The sequence below is a fragment of the Cebus imitator genome, unplaced genomic scaffold, assembly GCF_001604975.1.
Source record: "Cebus imitator isolate Cc_AM_T3 unplaced genomic scaffold, Cebus_imitator-1.0 Scaffold92, whole genome shotgun sequence".
NCBI lineage: Eukaryota > Metazoa > Chordata > Mammalia > Primates > Cebidae > Cebus > Cebus imitator.
Window position 1 is genome coordinate 11,172,125 of NW_016107407.1, and position 23,579 is coordinate 11,195,703.

A 23,579-nucleotide genomic window follows, 5' to 3' on the forward strand; every position below is an offset into this window, starting at 1 on the left:
GCTCATGGCATGAGCAAGAAGTCTGGGTATGTTCTGTTTCCTCTAAAAAGCACTTCAATCTTGTGTTCTGTCTAATGTTTCAGCATCTCCCCTGCTTTGGAATTACTATTTTTTTTTTTGAGACAGTGTCTCACTCTGTCACCCAGGCTGGAGTGCGGTGGCGCGACCTCGGCTCACTGCAACCTCTGCCTCCTGGGTTCAAGCGATTCTCCTGCCTCAGCCTCTCGAGTAGCTGGGACTACAGGCACCTGCCACCACCCCTGGCTAATTTTTTGCATTTTTAGTAGAGACAGGGTCTCACTGTCTTAGTCAGGATGGTCTTGATCTCCTGACCTTGTGATCCACCCACCTCAGCTTCCCAAAGTGCTGGGATTACAGGCATGAGCCACCGCACCCGGCTGGAATTCTTGACTATCTCATCCCTAAATTCCTTACCATTATCCAGGAAATCCCCTCCCATCTCTGGATGACTCCAGCATGGAACTGTATTCCCATCTACCACACCCCAGTTGCCATCCTTCGTAGCTTCAACATCCATACTTACAAACCCTACAGAAATTTGGCACTACAGAGCCTCAAAATCTTCACAGCCAGCCTCTGACCTTGAATTCTAACTCCAAATGGTGTAATCATGATCTGAAACTCCAAGACCCCTCTAAGTATAGCAACGTTTCATTGTCTTCAGTTCTCTTATTCATACAAACCATTTCTTTATCTGCAGCCTGGCCTTACTTTCTTCACCTTTGATACTATTTGAAGAGTCTCTGGTCATTTCTCCCGCCTCCTACCTAGGTTGGACCCCGAGTACTTTCGACATTATCCTGACTGGACCCCATTGCATGTGGGCTCTCTTTCAGCCTTGCTATTCCTATGCTACATGGACATTGCTTTCTGAATGACAGACAAGGGCAATAAAGGAGAAGAAAAGGCCCCCTGTGCCCCTTTGATTTCTTCCTATGTCCTCTCCTTCTGGTAATCTTCAAGGAGACAGAGTTGGGGGAGATTTTCTTATTAGGCGCTTTTTCCAAGTCAGGAAAGAGACTTGGAAACAAGAGGGGCTCATCTAAATGTTCTGTATTTAACTTATGATGCATGAAGATAGACAATTTAAGAATACCTGTAAAAATACAGGCAAAAATTCCTCCATTTACAAGGCTCTGGAGGAAAAAGCTATTTCTAATCTTTCTTCATAAATTCACTGAAGTGTTAAGAGAATGAAAATTGACAATGAGATGTGAAGAGGGAATGCTGTGGAGATGGTGATATTCTCTCTAATAAATAGTTCTTCACATACTCCTAGGGACGTTGTTTATTTTCTTCAAGGCCTCAGGAGACGATTGATTATCATGGCAATTTCAGTTCACTTCTACCATCACTTTGTGAGTGAGCACCGTGGTGGGCGCTGAGGGTCAGTGATGTCGATGCCTTTCTTCCTGATCCCAGGCTTCTGATGATTTGGCTTGGGTGGGCACGGTGGCTACAGCCCAGCCAGGATTCTGTGCGGTTCCCCTGTGCTCAGTGCTATCAATAAGGTTCCCTGGATGATGGAGACAGAGCAATAGGCTGGGGAAGAACAAGTCCTCATTATGTCAGAGTGGCAGAGGGTTGACCTGGCCAGGGCTTCCGGGGCAGGGAATAGCATCATTTATCCTCCACATGAGGACACTTCAGAAAATGGACAGGGGAGCCACTGGTCATTGCAAGTATTGTATAAGGACAACAGGGATACCCTGGAGCTGTCCCGGTCCAGCTCAGAAGGGCATTCTCACTACTCACGCATCGTCTTAGGAACTCTCGCTTTGACTCTGAGTGTGATGGGAGCCATGGGGAGGTCTGAGCTGAGGTTGGACATGAAAGGTCCCATGTTTTAATAGGGTCCCTCTGGCCCCTCTACTGAGAACAGACTGAAGATGAGCAGGGACTGAGTGGGGAGACTTCTTGGGAGGCCACTGTAGCAAGTCAGGTAAGAGATGGTGGTGGCTTGTCTCGGCAGGTAGCTGTGAACTCGGGAGCAATGGCTGGAGCCAAGAAACCTCTGAATACAGATCTAACTGTTCTCTGGGTCTGGGTGTCCAAATGCAGAGTTGGGGAGATAGGAATCAAGATGACACCAAGGCTTTTGACCTGAGGGACTGGATGAATGAAGCTGTCATTACCTGATAGGAAGAAGATAGGACTTTATTTTGGGCATACTGCATTCAAGTTCATTAACAGACATCCATAGGGAGATACAAATCTCTACTCAGAAGTCACTTAACATCTCTCTCTGAGTCTCTCCGCTTCCTTAACCATCAAACTGGGCAAACAACTGCCTTCCCTGTCCCAAAGGCTATCATCCTACAGAGACATTGAAATGAGGGGAATGAGAAAAATGTGCAGGGAAGCACATTATAACCTGTAAACCACTGTGGATGTGTAAGCCTTCATTATATCACTTTGAATTCATTCATTCAACAAATATTTCTTGGGTCAGGCACAGCTCAAGATGCTGGGGATATAGTGGCAAAAGCACTGGGCCTGCCCTCAGGGAACTTACATTTGGGGCATGGGAGACTGCAGGGACGTATTGCAACCTCAAGTGTCATTGCCGGGAAAGGCCTCCCTGAGTTGGCAAAACCTTGAGGTTGGAGAGGAGCCAGTCAGGTAGACATTTGATGGAAGAATGCACGAGGCAGAAGAAAGAGCAAAGGCGAATTCTCCAAGGTCAGAAAGTCCCAGACAAGGTCAATGACAGGAAGTGAGGGAACATGGAGTTGAGTTCTTGGCAGGCCATGGAAAAGGCTGAACGAACCCTTACTCTCCAGAGGAAACAGTCTCAGAAGCCTCCCACCCCTTGTTAAGCAGGGGTACCCATTCTCTCACACCCACTGCCCACAGAAATCCAGCCTCACTTGGAATTCTGGAATTATATAAGTTTCTGATTGGAAGGGATTTATGTAAACCCCATAGTTCTTTCCATTCTGGGTCTGTGATCTTGACTGAAAAAAAAAAAAAAAAAAAAAAAAAAAAAAAAGGGGGCTGGCAGATCCAACTAGGAGGGCCAAGCTCAGTCCCGCCCAGGCCTGGTGTTCTCCACATGTACAATTGGTTTCCGAGGTTCCAGCAGCGCTCTGCCCAGCACAGCAAACGCGCTTGGGGAAAGCTCCAGGCAGCCTTTCATCTATTTCACAATTCACTCTCTGTGTAGGCCGTTCTGGTTGGAACCAGGAAACAGGCCCAAGTCAGGAATAAGGACACAACCGCCCTTAGATCCAAAGGGCTGGCACAACTACATGGCTTCATGGTTTTATGTCAATGAGACATTTATTCATAGAAAACTTTTCAGTACACAAAGTGATCTAACACTGATTTTCATTAAATTGCACAGAACTCAGCCTTTTGCCAGGCACAGTGGCTCACACTTGTAATCCCCGACTTTTGGGAGGCTGAGATGGGAGGCTTGCTTAAACTCAGGAGTTCGAGGCTACAGTGAGCTATGATTGTACCACTGAGCTCCAGCCTTGGTGACAGAGCAAGACCCTGTCTCTAAAATAATAATACATTAAAAAATAAAAATAGGCCGGGAGCAGTGGCTCACACCTGTAAAGCACTTTGGGAGGCTGAGGACGGAGGATCACTTGAGGACAGGAGTTCAAAACCAGTCTGGCCAACATAGTGAAACCCTGTCTCTACTAAAAATACAAAAATTAGCTGGGCATGGTGGCAGGCGCCTGTAATCCCAGCTACTTGGGAGGCTGAGGCAGGAGAATCGCTTGAACCTGGGATGTGGAGGTTACAGTGAGCTGATATCATGCCACTACACTCTAGCCTGGGCAACTGAGTGAGACTCTAATAAACACACACACACACACACACACACACACACACACACACACACACACACATATAATTGCATGTAACTGTTGAGTAGATTATCATCCCCTTTCAAAAGACACTGAGGCTTAGCCAAGCGGGGCCTTTCCTAGGGAAACAGAGCAAATTAGCCTGCAGGCCTCTTGGACCCAGGGCTCTCTGTGGCACTGAGCTGCCTCCCTTAGTGACTCACATTTGGGGTGAGGCACTTCACTTCCTGCTGGGTCTCCGCTGGGTGACTAGAACCGCCACTCCCTAGGACAAGCCTACACCCTGCTCTATGAAATCACCTATTTTGCATTTTCTTTCTCTTCCCTGAGGGTAATCTGAAACATTCATGTTCTGGACGTGACATCTCATTTTTTTGCACAGGTATAAATGGGTGGGAATAGCAGTTGGTTCATGTTACGGGCTACCTGAACACGGCTGGCTAATTTACCTTCGAATGAGAGATGGTGTCAGAAGCTGTGGAGAGGTGGTCTCTTGAATGGATCTCACGGTGACTGTGGAAATAACTCCCCCCAACCCCCCGCCACCAATCCTGCCTGCTTTAGGGCTGTAAATCTTAGGGTGGACACAAAGGAAATAAAATAATGACTCTTAGGGAAAAGAAGGAAAACATTTGCTATATTTGGTCTCTCTAGTGGATTTCTTTTTTGTTTTGTCTTCTTAGTTATTTGTGTTTACAAAGACAAAATGTGAGGGGAGCCATAGGGAGGTCTGAGCTGAGGTTGGACATGAAAGGTCTCATGTTTTAACAGGGTCACTCTGGCCTCCCCACTGAGAACAGGCCGAAGGTGGGCAGGGACTGAGTGGGGAGACCTCCTGGGAGATCGCTGTGGCAAATCAGGTGAGAGATGGAGGTGACTTGGCCCAGCCGGTGGCTGTGAGGTTGAGAGCAACGGCTGGAGCCACCATCATGGCAGCATGATAGCAAAATGTCATTTAACTAGACTAGCTCCAGTCCTTGGACCCTCAGGAAGTCTCCTTGCTGTTACCCCTTCTGTAAAGCCAGGTATGAGGACACAGTATTCTCTAAGGTCTTTTTAGCTTTGAGGATGGACAAGGAACAAGTTGGTCCTGCATGAGTATAATGGACAACACAGACTTTTCTTTCTTTTTTTTTTGAGACAGGCTTTCACTCTGTTACCCAGGCTGGAGTATAGTCATGCAGTCATAGCTCACTGTAGCCTCCAACTCCTGGGCTCAAGTAATCCTTCCACCTCAGCCTCCCTAGCTCCTGGAACTACAGGCAGACCACCACACCTAGATAATTAAAAAAGAATTTTTTTGTAGAGATGGGATCTCACTATGTTGCCCAGTCTGATCTCGAACGCCTGGGCTCAAGTGACCCTCCCACCTCAGCCTCCTAACATGCTGGAATTACAGGCATGTGCTACTGTACTCAGTTTAATGCAGCCTTTTTTTTTTTTAATAAAAAAAAAAGATGGGGTTTCACCGTGATGGCCAGGCTGGTCTTGAACTCTTGACCTCAGGTGATCCACCAACCTCAGCCTCCCAAAGTGCTAGGATTATAGGCGTGAGCCACTGTGCCCGGCCCAATACAGCTTTTTTAAGATCTGCGACTTTTGAAACTTATAATTCATGCTTAGACCCAGCTATATTTTTTGAATCACTTCGTTCATGAAAAATGAAATCCAGACTTCAAATAAGGACAAGTGTAATCTCCATGGTTTCCGCCAGACAGAAGGACAACTAAATCCCAGGAGACGCTACACTGTGTGGCCTGTGCGTCAACAGAGTCTAGGATTATGAGCTCCTGGGCTATTCTGACGACTTCATCTTTAGGTTGGGTGGAAACCCCACGACTCTGCATTAAGTAGATTTTGCCATCTTTTAAGGAGGCTGACTCTGAACCTAACCGATTCCATTTCTCTTTGAAGTTCTAGTTGGCAAAGGAAGGAGTTATCTGAAACTCAGAGTATTTAGGTTTTCCTGGCTTAGTTTCCGGTTTCAGACTTAAGGCTTCTGATTGACAGCACACGGTGAATATTCAAAGGAGATACAGAGGCACATTTTAATTTGATCTAATTAGTGACAGATGATGGCTTTTCCTTTCGAGAGACTGATTTGTTTAAAGTAGCACACAGACCTTGTGGCTGCCATTCCACTGGTATTTTTGATAGACTATCCCTGGTGTAAGCATAGAGCTAGCTTCATAAATTTGTTAGTTGGTCAAGTATGTTTATTAAACAACTGTTGCCTGAACTCAGCAGTCTAAGGAATAACTAGCAAATATCACTTAACCATGAAATTCAATTCCTGTGAATGAAATAACAATTCAATTGATCAGCACTTGATTTCTGAGACTAGGAAAACAGCATATCAAGATGTCATTTATACAGGTGCCATGATGGTAAAAGTATAGCAGATTTTGGATAAAGACTAGTTGGCCTTTCCCAAAGGACATCTTTTCATTTCATTATATACATGCCCTAAATTCTACACCATCTCGATGTTCTTGTGAAGGCTCTCAGACCCACATAACTTTGGGAAAATGTTCCCTTTTCTGAATTCACAGCAATTACAGTCTGTATCACTTCTTTGGAATTAATTATGTACAAGCAGACCCCAAATTATGGCAGGCTTGTCACTGAAAAGTTTACTTGTACTTTCATTGTTTAGAACTTGGAATAAATGGTGGTTGGATTTCCAGCTGGCCCATGGAGGCCTCTTTAACCTACAATGTATTATTAGTCCTATCGTTGTTTCTCATTGTTTCCAAGGAAAACGTGTCCTGACTTCCAAACTGGACTTTGGGAAGCTGGGAAGAGCTCTTTCTCTGGAGCTCAAGCCTCTGCGGGAGGCATGTGACTTGGTGTGTCCCCTTCCCCCCACACCCCAAGTCATAAGGAGACGTTGTCACTCTCAGGAAGACAAGAAGAGTATCCCTGGGCATTACCAAAGCCAAAAGAAGTATCAAGAGTGAAATTCTATGGTTGTGTTTGTTTCTCAAAAACAGGTATTCAGCAGACATCTGTAACTCGAAAGCTTCCTGTACTTAGCTGTGATAAAGCTGATATGTTTATATTAAGCTTTTAATATTTTATGACTGTCTTCATGGTTTATGTTCCTGGTGCACGGGAACCACATCTAAGTTTCTTTATGTGCAGCAAATCATCCAGTCCACAGCTAAGCACGTAAGAGCAGCTCAATAAACATTTATTGATCCATAATTACAGCTACATGAAAAAGCAATTCAGACAAGAGCTGAATCAGTCAGGCACTGTTAGGCATCAAAACAGATAACCTAATGATTTGAAGCATACCTGGTTTAGGTGCCTTTATCTCCAGTCTTATAGCTCAGAGGCAGTTTTAAAAGGATGCCCTGAGCCCAGCTTGTCTTTTTGCCCCTGAACCTAAGCAGATGTGCAACCCTGACTCCTTTCCTGAAATGAACTTAAGAGCAGCTTTGATATTCTAAACATTCTGATTTGGATCTGTAAGCCCAGCTAATTCTACTCTGTGTTCACATTTAGTTTAATTTTCCCACCCTCACTCCCTTTATGTGTTTTCTGATATTATATTCAAAAACGTCTCTCCCTGCTTCTTCAGGCAGTTCTTCATCCTAGCCAACTCTGTGTATTTACATTCCTGTTTAGTAGCACGTAGAGTGCTTTGCTTCAACTAGAAACTCTCGACCACTTGATATACCCCGGCTGGTATAACACACTGACCTGTAACAAGTCATTGCATCCTACGAGGTGGACACTATTATTATCTCTATGTCACAGATGAACAAATGGAGGCAGTGCAAGATTCAATAGTTTCTCAAAGGTCCCAGCTGCTAGCAAGTGTTAGAACTGGGATTTGAACCCAGACAGTCTGGCTTGGAAGTCCACTACAAGTTACTGCCTTTGAACAATTGGTTGGTGAGCAGATTGACTGACCCAAAGGTAGTCATAGCAAGTTCTATCAATAATGAGTTGCTTTACCAAGAGGAAGAGGGCGGAATGGAGGTAATAACTGTCCTGATCCTTGCCTTATGAATGTTACAGTTTACATTGCTTGAGCATGGGGTATTCTTTCATTTCTCTATTTTATTAAAAGTAGAAAAAGTTCAAATTTCCTTTAGAGCAACGTTTCTAATCTGGGGCATTTTGCCTCCCTGGGCAGGCCATTACAATATTTAGAGATGTCTTTGATGACTCTGGCTAGGGCAGGACTGGCGGTGGGTATTTGCTACTGGCATCTAGTGGGTAGAGGCTAGAGATGCTGCTAAACATCTGCTTTGGTTTGGATATGGTTTGTTTGTCCCCACTAAAACTCATGTTGAAATGTGATACCCCAGGTGGCAATGTTGGAACGTGGGGCCTAGTGGAAGGTGTTTGGGTTATGGGGGCAGATTCCTCAAGAAGGGCCTCATGCTGTTCTCAAGTGAGTGATTTCTCACTCTCGCTCTTGAGAGACTGGGTTCATTCTCGCAGTAATGAATTCGGTCCCCCCAGAATGGGTTGTTATGAAACCAGACCCCCCCTCAGGTTTCTCCCTCTTTGCATGGGTCCACTTTTCGCTTGACTTTCTCTGCCATGCTGTGATGCAGCACAAAAGCCCTTGCCAGAAGCTAGGGCCGTGCCCTAGAACTTCTCAGCCTCTAGAACCATGAGCTAAATAAGCCTCTTCTCTTTACAGAGTAACCAGTCTCAGGTATTTTTTCTAGCAACACAGAATGGACTAAGACAACATCCTACAATGCACAGAACAGCCCCTACAGCAAATTATCAGGCCCAAAATGTCAACAGTGCAGAGGTTAAGAAACCCTGCTTTACCGAGATGCTAAGTCTAACTACTTAGGATATCTCTGATGTGGCTCACTTTTTACTACACACCAGCAAGAAAGGAAAACAATTAATCCTTCTTTTCCCATCATTCAAACTGACTGTCCTCTAGGAGGATAAAACATGATTTATAAAATCTTCAAAGATCTTCCAGTCACAGTGAACATTTTTCAATGACATAAATCCGAATTTAGACTTTCATTCGATCAACTGTTTAACCAAGGATTCATCTCATCCCTAAATGTTACCAACACGTAACACTGAATCCTAATAAGATGAGAAAGTGATGTGAAATGATTGAAAGCAGACACAAGCTGCCAGTTGCTATGCGGGCTTCCTCCAGTACACAGAAGGTTCTGCCCTCTAAGTCTACCAAACCTCAAACATCACAACAAAACTCAAGTTGCTTGTTTTTTCTGTATATATAGGTGCCCAGCTGGGGCAAAATTTTTCTTCCTAGTGTAACTCTATACGAATTTGTTGCATTTAGCTGCTCTACCTATAGAATAGTGTAAAAATACAGTCTAATTTCAAGTTTACTGTGTCCTGAAAAGTCAATTTGGAGGAATCTGCAATACATTTTGAAGGCAAGTTAGTCACTTTGCAATGAGCACTCTTGAATTTTGAGTGTTATTTCACTAAAGATATTTTACGTTACAATACATGATCCGAACTACAAATAGAAAATAGCAAAACATAAATGTCCCAGAATTTTACAATTCTTAAGGGCTGTTTTATGTGCCATGAATAGAAATAATGATGCAGTTTAATGAAGTAATTTACAACCTAGAAAAGACAGAGCCTCAGACACTAAGCCATTTGTCACACATGAGCTCCTTGGGCAGTCTCTCCTAGTCACTAGGACTATTCTCTACTTGCAGTCCTAGCTGAATGGAAGTCACTGGGGTAAAGCCACTTTATTACTCAAGATTGCTTTCTTTTTCTAGAAGCTCAGACACTAGAATGGCTGTTCTGAAACTCAAAGCAGCTAGTCAAAGCATCTGTCACTGTACCCCAAAGTCCCTGGTATTCCTGGGTGGAGACCCCTACCATCATGTGAATGTTATACCATAGACATTGTGTTCTCCAGATAGTCTAGATGCAATTTATTATTACTAGATGCTCATTGAAGCACCTTTAAAAAGAAAGAGACGCCAAATTCATAGCACAAGGTATGTGACTTTATATAAGACTCAAGACTCAATTACTTAGTCTTGAGCGAGCTACTTTCAAGTCAATAGAGCTGTTACCAAATCATATTCCTTCAAAAAAGCTACCATTGGATGTCTTCTAAGCATGAATGTGGATGGAAGAATTTTTCCCTCTGATTTCTGACGTCCCACCGTTATTTGGGCTATTACACTGAAGTGCTCTTCAGAACGGCATAGGAACCCAGCGGTGCCAACAGAAAGCACAGCCACTGATTTCTCCGCTTCCCTCCTGTGTTTCTGCAGCTTCACATCTTCGATGTAAAATGTCATTTGAGAGTCTCATATAAAAAACACTCTCAGATGTATTTGCTTTTTAATATTATGAAATTGCAACAGAAATTGGATTGGTTCTTTATAGGACCCTGTGCTCATGAAGTTAAGCTTTAAAGCTTAACTTGAAAACTCTTTAACAATACTTACACAGATTAAGTATTTCTAAATAATATCATGGTATTGATGAGACAATGGGCTATAATTTTGTGCTTCAGTAATTGTTTCTGATGTTCCTGTTTTTAACATTTTTCTTTGACATAGTACTCAGATGCATTAAAAAGAAAAATCTGTCAAGAATGTTGTCCTCTTTCTTCCCTATTTCTGCATAATTGTGCTAATATACTAGCTAGGGCAGTTATATTTAAAATGGCATGTATATATTTAGCAGCATAATTATGCAAATTTTACTGTGTTTATGATTGTAAATATCCTTTAGGAGCAGTTACTTAGCATCTAGTCCTGAAACAATTTTTCAAGAATTCTGGTTAAAATGTTCAGAATTCACTCCCGAATTAACTGCTCTGCTGTATGAAAGTGTGGCTCATAATTCTTATTTGCAAGGCAGAATAGTGCACAGTGGTGAACAGTATGGAACATTTAGGATTCATTAATAGACCCGGACATTTTATGCCACTTACTGGCTTTGTGGCCTCAGGCAAGTTACTTAACCTCTCTGAGCCTCAGTTTCTCCATCTGTAAAATGGAGATGATGATAGTACATGCCTCGCTAGGTTGTCATAATGATTACATCTTATATAGAAATCACTTCACACGGTGCTTGGCTCATAAAAGGCTCTCAATGAATGACAGGTGCCATTCACCTCCTTCGTATACATTCCCCAGGAATACTACATGTCAGCCTAATTACCAAGATATTTAAGAGTTCAGGGCCAGATTCTGAGCCATCCTTGGAGGAGGAAGTATGGCATGAGCTCCACCCTTGTCACTTTGTCCCATGTAAGAAACAATGGGGGAAGCATATGAGAGTGCTAAGGGCAAAAGTTCCAGACTCAAGTTCTTTTGACTGGAGAATTGTTCTTCACCTTTGACATGCACCTGGGTGGAGTTAGTGGGGAGTGTTTATGTCTTTCCACAATACTGACTCTAAATGTAGAGAGAATGAGTGTGTGTACGTGTCTGCATGGGGGTATGTGTAGGTGTGTCTGTCTTGTGTGTGACATGTGTGTCTCTGTGTGTGTCTCTTTGTGTGTCCATGTGGTATGTGTGTGTCTTTGTGTGTCAATGTGTCTATGGGCAGGTCTCTAGGAAAAGAGAATCTAACCAGCCCACATATACCCAAGCACTGCAATTCCACCCTCTGGAGATAAGCTGATTAACAGCTGAGGAGTCATCTTGGCAAGTTGTATGAGATACAATTCTTCCTCTGCTATTTCACATTACAGGGAATGAAAAATGTGAACATGTAAAATTACATTCATAATTATAATCATATGTCAGAATACAGTGGTGATAATGACAGTGTATTTTATGTGAACATTCATCTATTTAGTCAGTTTTTCTTATATTTATTAATCTGGAGATACAACAATTTGTATTTTCTAAAAAGGTTTTCTAATATGTAAAACTGAAATCCAAATAATTTTCAGAAATTTTGTAAAATGGAAGTCTCTGAGGTTGGCAGATCTTTTTTAAAAAAAGGAGTGGAGGCCCTAAAAGAATAGCTATAGTATTAAAAGCTAAAATCCTTCAAGATGTTGAGCCCATACAGAGAAGATGCCAAGGTCAGCAGAGGGTTTCTTTGTTTTACTCTCTCCATAACTAAATCTCTGGATAAGTGAGGCTCAAGGATGTACATTAAGTTATGTATGTGTGGTAATTACATGGGTGACACTGAGCTAGGTTCTGGGAAGAAGGTGGACACCATCTTTAGCCAAAAATTTTGCTCATTTCAGCACTACTCCCCAAAGAATATTAAATCTAAACTATTCTGTTTTCAGGCAAATTCAGGTTTTTATCATCCAAGAATTAGGGTGGAAACAATTCACTATGAGCATGGCAAAATCAAGCTCCTGATCCTCTTCTGTCCAAGACTGGTCAGTGTGGGAGACAGGGGGATGATAGGGAGGATGGATTCTGGCTCTCAACATTATATGCAGGAGATGGGTTATTTTTATTGTTTCCTGAACTAAATTCTCATTCCCCTAAGTCCCATCCCCTCAGTGACACACCGTTTCCCAACCAGCACCTCACAGCCCACCACAGGGGACAGGTGCGTTATCCTTTTATCCTTTCTGTGAAGTACACAGCACAGGCTTCCAAGCCTTATGACACATCTTGGTAGATTCCTCTCCAGCTGTCTCATTGGTCTGTTCCAAAGAACCACTATGAGTGTTTATCCTATACAACGTAGCTGTCTGTGGTGATGAGAAGAGTCCCTTTCTTTGATGCTTAGAATTTCACTTCATAAGGACTTCAGAAGGAGAGAATGAATACAATTTTCCAATCCCTATTTTTTCTTAGTCCTGCATCATCTGACCAGTCATTGTTGTTTCTATTGTAGCTATACAAGAGAGTTAGAACTTGTTGTTTCATTAATGATCCCAAAACTTTCATGTTCATTCTCTTTCCATCTCCTGAAATCTTTCTGCTATGATATTCCCTGTAACTGAACAAATAATAAGGGATAGCCCTTTCATAATAAAACTGTGCTAAAGAGGACTTCAGGGCCTTCTGACTTGTGTATGAAAACAGTAAGGTAGACATGTCACATTCCATTCACAATTTTGGCCTTCTTTTTACATGGTATGTAACAGTAAATAATATTCATATATTTTTAGTGAGAAGCAGTGGTTCTAATAAGGTATTGAATAAGTGAATATCAGGACATCTTATTTTTCATACCCTTTGATTCATATATAACAATAGGTAGCGGCATGCTTAACCTCTTTTGGACTCAATTTCTTTGGCTAGATTTTTATGATGATTATGTTGATATCTTTCAACCAATTCAGAGAAATTCTAGAGAAATTCTCTTTATCAAAATTAGCTTTTCTCTTATACTATATGAACTTTGGTTTTCAAGATAGAGGAGGAAGCTTCTGAATTGGTAAATTATAAAACATACCTATTTAAAAAGAAATTCCAATCCTCAGAGTCTTTCACTAGAAAAATTTTGCTGATTTCAGCACCACTCCTAGATGAATATTAAATCTAAGCCATTCTATTTTCATGCAAATTCAGATGTTATCATCCTAGAAAACAGACACATTCTTTCCACTTCCCACAACCAGATGAGAAAACAAAATTGTATTCCACAAGGAAAAACACAACCTGCCATTTCCAACAGTGAAAACTGAAACCACTCACTGCTTATTTTTAGCAGTAGCAGATCAATTATTATGACCTCTTGATCTTTTCATCTGGCTTCTGCTAATGACAATTTTCTTCCAAATTATTCAGATTTATATAAATGACAATGCTGTTAGATCCATGCTCCAGAGGCACAAGGGACTGATTACTATTGTTGGTGCACCTGTCTTCTTGATCATGGCTTAATGGCTGTAACCCCCTGCCAATTTAGAAACTCTGCAGACAACAGTGACTTTGACACCACGCTGCGACTCCTGCAGCAGTCACAGGGCATGCTGCAGAAATGGGTGCTCAGACATTTATTCTGTCGGATTGATCCCTGTAGAGCAGCCCACAGTGACACGTGCCCAGGTACCACCCTCAATTACCCTCATTGCACCTTACCTGGTCTCTCTGTCTTTGGGTATTGTTGCCGTGCTGTAAGCGAAAACTTGCTTCTCTACTAGAGGAGGGCCGAGGTCCACAAGGCTGGATAATCCTGGAGCGCTCCGTGGCTTTTCTATATACACCAAGGTGCCTGGTTCCTTTTTAAAGGCCTGGCGGCTCGGCGAGACCCGGTCTGGCTGCATGGTGTGAGGGGGCCCGTGGGCGTTATAGTGAGCGTGCATGTCAATCATCCTCAGGTCACTGACTCTGTGAGGAGAAGCAGGGGGTGTTTTGGAGCCCAGTGTAGGCAAATGGCTATCTGGATATTTCCTTGATTTCTGTCTGTACAGTGACTGCTCCATATGCATTTCCGCTTGCATTGAGGGGTTACAATAAGCACTCGCTGACCGGATGGCGGTGCGGTGATATGCAATGATGTGGTCAGGGACATCCAGTGGGTGTCCACCATGGGACGAGGCTATGCTCATCCGTCCCTCGTGATAAAGGTAAGGATCAGCATAGAAACCCTCATTTCTGTACATTGCAATGTTTTTGCCACTCATGTCTTCATCCGGCTTGACATCTCTTCTTTCTAAAATGGCGCTTGGGCTTGGAGAGATGGGTCTGGAGACTGGCAGGCTGGAGATTCTGTCCCTGGGGATGGTGGCATTGCCAGGAACAACTATGGAGCGGGGGCCCCCATAAGGAATTCTGGATGGGGAGGGGGGCATGGAATGGGGCACTGGAGTAGACGGTGGGGAATTTGGAATTGCATGGGGCGGATGAGCCGTAGATCCAGGACGAGAGGCCCCAGGGCCATCTCCTCTTGCATAAACAAATTCTCTCTGCATCTGAAAAGAAAACAAGGGATTAGAAAGTTTTCTTTGATATTCATGTTTTAAGAGAAGTCTCAGTGTGTAACCATGTGACTTCCCTGCAAAATGTCTACACCTTCATCCTGGAACCTGTGAATATGTTTCCTTACATGGCAAAAGAGACTTTGCAGATGGGTATTAAGGATGGTGAGATGGGAGACCCTGGTGGACTCAAGGCAATCACAAGGGTCTTTATACGTGGAGGAGGGAGGCAGGGGAATCAGCTCCAGGGGAGAACTATAATGACGGAAGTAGAGTTAGAAGAGTTTGGAAGGTACTATGAGGAGGGACCATGAGCCAAGGAATATGGGCAGCTGCTAGAAGCTGGAAAAGGTGAGACAATGGATCCCTCTCTGGAGCCTCCAGAGGGAGAGTGACCCTGCCGACACATTGATATTGATGTGCAAAATCCACTTGGGACTTCTGATCTCCATAAAGGTAAGATGATACATCTATGGTGTTTAAAAAACATATGGTATTTTAAGCCACTAAATGTACGGTACCCTGTTACAGCAAGCACAAAAAATAAATACACCTGATGAAGAGTGCAATTTTGTTGGGTTTCAGGAAAAATTAGTGTGGTGATTGAAATTTTAATGTCACAGCTTCTTAGAGATGCTGCTTAATAAATGCAGGTCTAGTGTTTCAATAGTGCTAACATTATGTTTTCTAAAACTTGTCCTGAGCACATTTTTCCACTGTTAGCCCTGAAAAATCGTAACCATGTTTCCCATCTTTCCAAGTGGATACAATCTAGGGAGATGAGCAGGGTAAAGGAGATCCATGCAGGAAAACTGGAAGGGAAGTTTCGGTCATTCACCAACTCCTCCTTTGAGCCTATGAGAAATCAGCACGGAGAGGCTGGAAAGAAATAATTAAGCAGTAAGGAATGCAATGACAATGGAACTTTGAAGAACGTGGCTTTAAACTGTGCGGGTTGACTTAAACATAGATATCCTTCCTCCTCTGCCACTCCTGAGAGAGCAAGGCCAACCTCTTCTCTTCTGCCTCCTTACCTATTCAACATGAAGTCGACAAGGTTGAAGACCCTTATCATGATCCACTTCTACTTAATAAATAGGAAACAGAATTTTTCTTCCTTATGGTTTACTTAAGAACATGTGGTATTTTCCAGCTAACTTTATTGTATGACTACAGCGTATGTTACATATAACATACAAACTATGTGTTAATCGACTATTCATATCATCTGTAAGCGTCATGGTCAACAGTAGGCTGTGAGTAGTTAAGGGGAGGTAAAACTTCTGCACAGATTTTTATTTTTATTATTATTACTATTATTATTTTTGAGATGGAGTCTCACTCTGTCTCCCAGGCTGGAGTGAGGCAGGAGGAACACAATGAGGAATAAGAAACCCGGCGAAAATGCTACCCACTGCTAGGCGATTAATTGGGTTTATTAGTAGGGGATTATTTTCATTAATTAAGATAAGAGCTGTAAATCGGGGGTGTCCCATTAGAGTAAAGAAAATAATGCAGATACTGTATATAGCTGTAAGGGAAGTGGCTACGAGAGTTGTGAGGGCTCAGGCGTTGGTGTATTTTTGAGATGGAGTCTCGCTCTGTCTCCCAGGCTGGAGTGCAGTGGCTTGATCTCGGCTCACTGCAATCTCTGCCTCCTGGGTTCAAGCCATTTTCCTACTTCAGCCTCCCGAGTAGCTGGGATTAAAGACATGTGCCACCATGCCCGGCTAAATTTTGTATTTTTAATAGAGATGGGGTTTCATCATGTTGGCCAGGCTAGTCTCAAACTCCTGAGCTCAGGTAATCTGCAGGTCTTGCCCTCCCACCGTCCTGGGATTACAGGTGTGAGGCACTGCGCTGACCCCTACACAGATTTTTTTTTTTTACTGTGTGTGGGTGGGGGGGTGGGGGTTAGCACCCCTAACTCCCAACTTGTTCAACAGTCAACGGTAGTTCGCAACTACCATACTGTGTTTAGCAAGGGAGTAGGATAAAAAATACAAGCTAATTCAAGATATGCTGATCTGATACATTTTTGCTTTGGTCAAGGTGCAACAGAGAAAGGCGCACTGAGATTCTCCAAATAACTGAGGGAAGGACAGACAGGCCCCACCTGTTCTTCGAGTTCCATTGGTGAGGTCACAGGAGCCCGCAATCCCTATCCTGTCTTCCAGGAGATGTGACAAACAAGAAGGGTATAAATGGTTGGAAGGTGGGTGAGGTAGGGACCTGAGGAAGGAGGTGGGGGCTCAAATGGCAAGAGCCAAGATGAGCAGCCAAGAGACGCTATGATGTGGGTGATGCAGAAGAGAGTGGGTAGAGTAGAGGCACCAGGAGAAGGTTGAAAATGAAACAGAGCCTAATGCACGGGAAACAAACTAACTGCTTCTTTATCATAAAAATTCACTGCATGTAGTAAACAGTATTTACCAAGCACTTGCTGAGTGCCTGGCATTATTCTAGGATACACCTCTAAACAGGGTCCCAAGTTCCATGGAAAATCCCAAGCGCCATGAAGAGGGCACCTTCTTTCTTATACCTAGATATCATAAATGAGAATGCAGGAACAACCAGTAGGACTCCCACGGCTTCCTTATCTTGTTCCTGGACTGATTGAGCAGTGTAGAATCCCTATCCTGTGAGTTTTACATAGACAGGTGGATTTCATAATTAAAGTAACCAATGAGAAGTGCAAATAAGGTGCAAATACGTAGCAACAAAGTGGAGCCCTTTTCGAATATATGACCTAGACACAGCTGAATTGGCCTCTTGGATCCTATAGGGGCTGATGATTTCTGGGGCCCCTGGAGTATGCAGGCTTCTCCCTCATAATTCTGATTTCATCTCCACTTCTTCCCCACTCCCCTTCCAAGACACACAAACAGAGCTCCCACCATGATAGGCTAATCTGTTCTCCCTTCTCTAAACCTAACTTGTGATATCCTGATGCTGTCCTCACCCCAGGGCCTCTCTCCTCATGTCCTAGTTGTTGTGGATCCATACCTAGGTTCGAGGTCAGGCTCCAGGTACCTCTGCTCTGCATGGCCCTTGCCCTGATGCTCCAGGCCACGATGTCCTCCCTGCTCATTGGACACCCTCATGACTCAGGTACTCAGTGCCTTAGACCACAATGGCCAGTCCCAAGGTCACTCTGTGATAATACACCTGATTGATGCTCATTCCAGGGAGGCAGGGGCAACCACGTGACACAGGTTTTCCAGGAGAGCAACAAGGATCCTCTATAAATACCTATTCCACTTTGCCTTCACAATGCAGGGCTCAATAAAAAAGTATGGCTTAGCAGGAAGCAGCACAGGGCTTCACAGGTCGTAAAACACAGGAGGAACTGGCTCAGAGAGCAGCGGATATCTGAGCAAATTCCCCACATAATCAGATCACACAGTGCAATAATCAACCAAAACGAACATCAAGATAAATTCATCACATTGACTCAAACATGCCACTGTGTATAAAGCATTACACAGCGTCCATGGCAAATCACATACAACAAATGGTAGGTACTGCTGTCATTACTGTTATTAACTCCAGAAAAATATTTAAAATATCTAGAACTGCCTGGGCACAGTGGCTCAGGCCTGTAATCCCAGCACTTTGGGAAGGCAACGCAGGCAGATGACTTGAGGTCAGGAGTTCTAAACCAGCCTGGCAAACATGGCAAAACCCCATCTCTACTAAAAATACAAAAATTAGCTGGGCGTGGTGACGTGTGCCTGTAATCCCAGCTACTCAGGAGGCTGAGGCAGGAGAATTGTTTGAACTCGGAAGGTGGAGATTGCAGTGAGCCGAGATCATACTACTGCACTCCAGCCTGGGTGACAAAGTGAGACTCCATCTCAATCAGTCAAACAATCCAGTATCTAGAACCCTCTTGGTTTGAACAATAGTCCTAACTAGGTCAGTCGCTGCTCCCTGTTCTCTTTTCCTTCCTTAGCCACCTTCAGAATACATCTTGATCTGGGGGTCTGTGACCCCAATTAACCAGCAGAAACTTCCTTCTTTTTGGCAAAAGTGTAAAAAGGGACATTAACATTCTAGGGGCTGGGTACAGTGGCCCACGCCTATAATCCTAACACTTTCGGAGGCTGAGGTGGGCAGGAGTTCGAGGCCAGCCTGGGCAACTTGGCGAAACCCCATCTCTATAAAACATACAAAAATTAGCCAGGTGTGGTGCATGCACTTGTAGTTCCAGCTACCCAGGAGACAGAGGCATAAGAATCACTTGAGCCTGGGAGGCGGAGCTTGCAGTGAGCCAAGATTGCACCACTATACTCCAACCCGGTTGACACAGCAAGACTCTTTGTCTCAAATAAAATAAAACAAAGTAAGATAAAATAAAATATTCTAGGGAATATATAACTGGCTAGAAAAAGAATATAAGTAAAAAGAAAATGTAAAATTTATGTAAATTCATAAAGTTGTGCACATTTCTTTGAAAACAGCAAAGGTATTTACATAGGTATTTTTAAACATGCTTGGTGACATGCAAAAAAATGGTTAGGAGATAGATAACCTTTAAAATGAAACATTTAGAAATCTAATTAGAAAAAAATCTCATTAGATTTTCTAGTGGTATGCGTAGATGTGATTAGAAATATAACGATTAACTTAAAATAATTCTGATACATTGTGTTGGGCATTCATGTGGGAAATGCCAGTGATGGTCACAGTATTTGACAGCTAAATCCAGTATGGCATGGACACCAACCAACCAGAATGGTACCTCAGCCAGTGAGGATGGATGCTTGCCATGAACTCAGCATCCTGGATCTGGAGCTAATCCTGTGTATCTTCTCTGCCCTGTTCACTTCAAAATAATCTTGCCATCATCCAAAAGGGTCACAGAAAGAATCACTGTCAACCTGAGTTATCCACAGTGGCGCTGCATACAAGCATGCAGTTATGACAGAATTGGTCATCTGAGGTTGAATGTCTCTATCAATACAGGTGACTTAGACATCGGAAGCCTTGGCAGAATTCTTATGTTGGTTTGCCAAGCTATGACTGACTTTCCAAGACCGAGTTTTAAAAAGAACCAGGATCACGTATTTCATCGTTGGCTCTAAATAGAGCCCAAGAAGAAAAATGACACAATGATCCCAATATACAGTGGGAAAATTTGTTTTAAAACCACAAATAGAATGAACGCTTAAGATCAGACAACTTGGGAATTCTACAATAGAAGACAGGGACCAAGCAAAGGCAACTCGCTCTTAGAATGTGGTAGAAGGTAAGAGGACATCACCAGAAGGATGTTTTCAAGTCTTCAGCGTGATCTCCCAAGGTCACACTTGCAATAAAAAGTAGAATTTAGAGACTCCAGAATCTGATAGTCTGAAGCAGCGTGATGGTTAAGATTGCACAATCCATCCAGCCTTTGATGCAGGCGTTCTTTCTAAGGAGAGATCTTCCTAGAATCTGTCGCCCACACAGATTTATTTTGTTTTGGCTTTTAACTGTTATTTGGCTAATGAGAAAAGATAGGGCATTAAATACTTACCGGGTTTCTCCTGCATGGGTACTCAAAGTCAGACCTTGTAGGAGAAAATTATACTAAACTTACAAAGAAAATAAATAAGCAACACACACACACACGAGTTGCCATTTACATTGATATAACCCAGTCCCTTATTCTACCACCAATCTCTCCCATTCTACTAATTTTATCATCTCTTTTCTCTTAAAATAACTAGCTATGTTATATCATTGATGCTTTTTTCCCCAGAGAATTTCAACACTAATATCGTAATATAAGCTTTAAACAATTTCATTTTATAGCAAGAAAGAGATGACCGACACATAAAAATAAAGGTTCTTCTAACACCTTATCTGAATACAACTCAGATACCCATTTGCCTGCACCTAAGCCCAGACACAGAGTATGTTCATTCGCTGCACTGGATATAATGGCAATGTAAGAACGTGACTGATCTACTTCATTCATCTGCTTGGTTAGGCATTGTCTTTTCTTCTTCCTATCATTGCCCAAATCTCTATTGTCTCTGGGTTGCGTCCTTCCAGTCTTAGAAACAGGGTAGTTTCTTCAAGAGCCTCATCATGATAGCCCAGGCTGAGAGGCTGGTGTTCCTGTCCACACACTGCACACAGATCAAAATGCTGTTCACCCCATACTTCTGAAACATCGGAAAATGTCTGGGGCCGTTTCAAATTAAGATCTGAAGTCTGAATTAGAAATCCTTACATAGAGCTGTATTTTATTTCCCAAAAGTACCATAAGTCGAATCGAATATCACTCATTCAAAAGTTTCTTGAAGGTAAGATAAGAAAATAAATCTTAAAATTGTTTCCAGGAAAAAAAAAAACCCTCCTACAAAAAATATTTGTTTAAAATCATCTTGGGAAACTGCCTCATGTAATTATGTCTCTCTGTGGAGCATATATATATATTGCTTGCGGAAAAGGAATATTATGTACAGTTTATTGTATTTGAAACCCCACCCTTCCAAGTCTAGAATTTGTAAACATACCACTCAATCTGACCACACAATGAAGTAAGCAGAGAAAACAGAAAAGGAATTTTATGAGACTCTTTCATCCTCAAAGAATTAAAGCCACTTACTTTTTCTTAAGGAAATCACCTGTATAACTAACGCCGTGAGTAAGCACATTCGCTCAGATCCCAATTACATGATTCCTTTGTTTGCTGGCTTCATCTAAATCCTTGGTTCCACACTTGAATATTTAGACAACTTCCTCTTCAGAGACAAAATCATCACAAAAGACACCGAGATCCTAAAATGTTTCTCAGCTCGAGTGCACAACCAACAAAGACCATTTAGTATTACTCAGTTTTCGGAGAGAAGCTGACAGTGGCATGGATAAAAAGTAACCCTCCCTGTGATAAGTCAATTTCTCCTCCCCTTGGAAATTAGTCACTGAATAACCTCAGCCCACATCCAACCACAGGCTGCTGCATGGGTGACTCAGTCCTTCAACAATTGCTTACAGGGAAGACACCAATGAAGAAACTCTAAGCGGCCTAGGTAAATGGGTTAACAGCAAAGGAAATATTACAAAATATATTTCACCTAAGGCAAACAGGATCATTAAGAAGGGCAAACAGCCAGCCACCGAGAAATGAAACTATCAGAAAACCCAACACACTCACTAATCCAGAGGAACCAACTTTCAGATTGGTTTTCTGTTGACTTAAAGGTACTACTGCAAAAACCTAGACCAGCACGCAACATCCATTCTGCTGCCAGACTTCTGAAGTCTGGGGATTGGCAGCTGAAGGAAACATGAGACTCTTCCCCTAGTTTATAATACCAGAGGGAAAACATGAGGGAGATAGGAGGCTGTCTACTAATTAACCAGCTCAGTTTTACCAAGCTGAACTTTGGGTAGCAGCCATTAATCAGTCCTACGTAGCGCCGGGCAAGCAACTGCAATCACCCTGGAAAATACATGTGAAATGAAAAGGAAAGATAGAGAGGGCAAACCACAGCTGTGCCGAGAGGATTCCAGAAAGGAAACCAGAGCGCTTCTGCCCCACCCTAAACAAGATGAAGGATGAGAAGGGTAGGCGATCCCCAGAGACCTCTGTGTACAACTGCTGTCAGCACAGCTGGTCTCTTCCAGGGAAACGGGTACAAGAAGGTGCGTGTCCACAACATGAAGCGACTTGTGCAGCTCTCAGTGGAAGACAGGCATTCGTGCATTGCTAGCAAAAGGTGAGGGAGAAAGGAAGCATCTCCTTCACTCACAGGCAGGCTCTGATCACCATCATGCTTATTGAGCCCTTGGGGACTGAGTGGAACCAAAAGCTATCCAAGTGGGAATACGGTGACAAGGAACTGCACACGCTGGGCTGGAAGCCCCACTGGCTTCACGCCACACCCGACTACCATGCTCTGGGCAGCCTGTGCATTTTTAAAACATTTTCAGGCTTTTAGAGGTTGTTCTTGCTGACCAAAAGAATTCCATGACGTCTTTCAAGTTCAAATCCAGTCCTCTGCAGGCTTTCTAAAAAAACACTTTACTGCCATCAAATCACTTTGTGGTTATTAAAGAAGGGGGCAAATGGAGCACATGACACTGCCACCCTCCTAAGATGTCTCACTAGAAACAATATTTGGATGAAGTGGTTGTAACAGATGCCACCTAAGAGGTCGGAAAACAGTAGAAGGAACGTGGAAGCTCTTGTTTTGATTTTTAACCTGATCAGCAAGGGTTTGTTATTTCTCATCATAGTATGGGAGGCACATGCTATCAGCTTCTGATGAATGTGGTATACATTAGGCAGGTTTTGTGACTTTGGTCAAACACATACTTTCCAGGAAGGGGGATAGAGGGGTGGTCTCCCTTGTCTGATCAGGCTATGCTGCCGCCCCATCACATCCCCCAAAGACCCTGTTTAATGGCATGAGGTGTGCTAACAGACATGGCTCTTATAATTCTTCTTTACCTGCTTATTATGTGCCAGGTTGCTTGTTCCAGTGACTGTATGTGAAGGGTCTGGAGCCAGGCTGTCCCCCAGGAAACAGCAGTGAACTTTCTCTGTCTCTCTGCTGCTTGGCCAAGCAAAGCATGCCATGTTCAACATGTTATCCCATATCTGCTATGGGCCAGGTGCGGTGGCTCATGCCTGTAATCCTAGCACTTTGGGAGGTGGAAGCAGGAAGATTCCCTGAGCCCAGGAGTTTGAGACAAACTTGGGCAACATAGGGAGGCCCTGTCTGTATAAAAAATAAAAACTTAGCTGGGCATGGTGGTGCATGCCTGTGTTCCTGGCTACCTGGGAGGCTGAGTTGGGAGGATCACTTGAGCCTGGAAGGCTGAGAGGCTTCAGAGAGCCAAGACCACAACTGCTACACTCCAGCCTGGGTGACAGAGTGAGACTCTCTCAA

At 43.2% G+C, this 23,579-nt stretch overlaps 1 protein-coding gene across 27 annotated transcripts in view; it reads right to left on the reverse strand.

Annotated features, from left to right (window-relative positions):
• Positions 1 to 23,579, reverse strand: part of KIAA1217 (KIAA1217 ortholog) — a 498,057-nt gene that overhangs the window by 60,102 nt on the left and 414,376 nt on the right. For 24 of the 27 annotated variants that reach the window (XM_037740967.1, XM_017535541.2, XM_017535540.2 and 21 more), the window contains one exon: positions 13,850 to 14,682. In XM_037740967.1, coding sequence (XP_037596895.1) covers positions 13,850 to 14,682 — 833 coding nt within the window. Of the gene's footprint in view, positions 1 to 13,849; positions 14,683 to 21,289; positions 21,573 to 23,579 lie in introns of those variants that run through there. The other 3 variants (XM_017535555.2, XM_017535563.2, XM_017535553.2) reach the window with 2 other exon arrangements.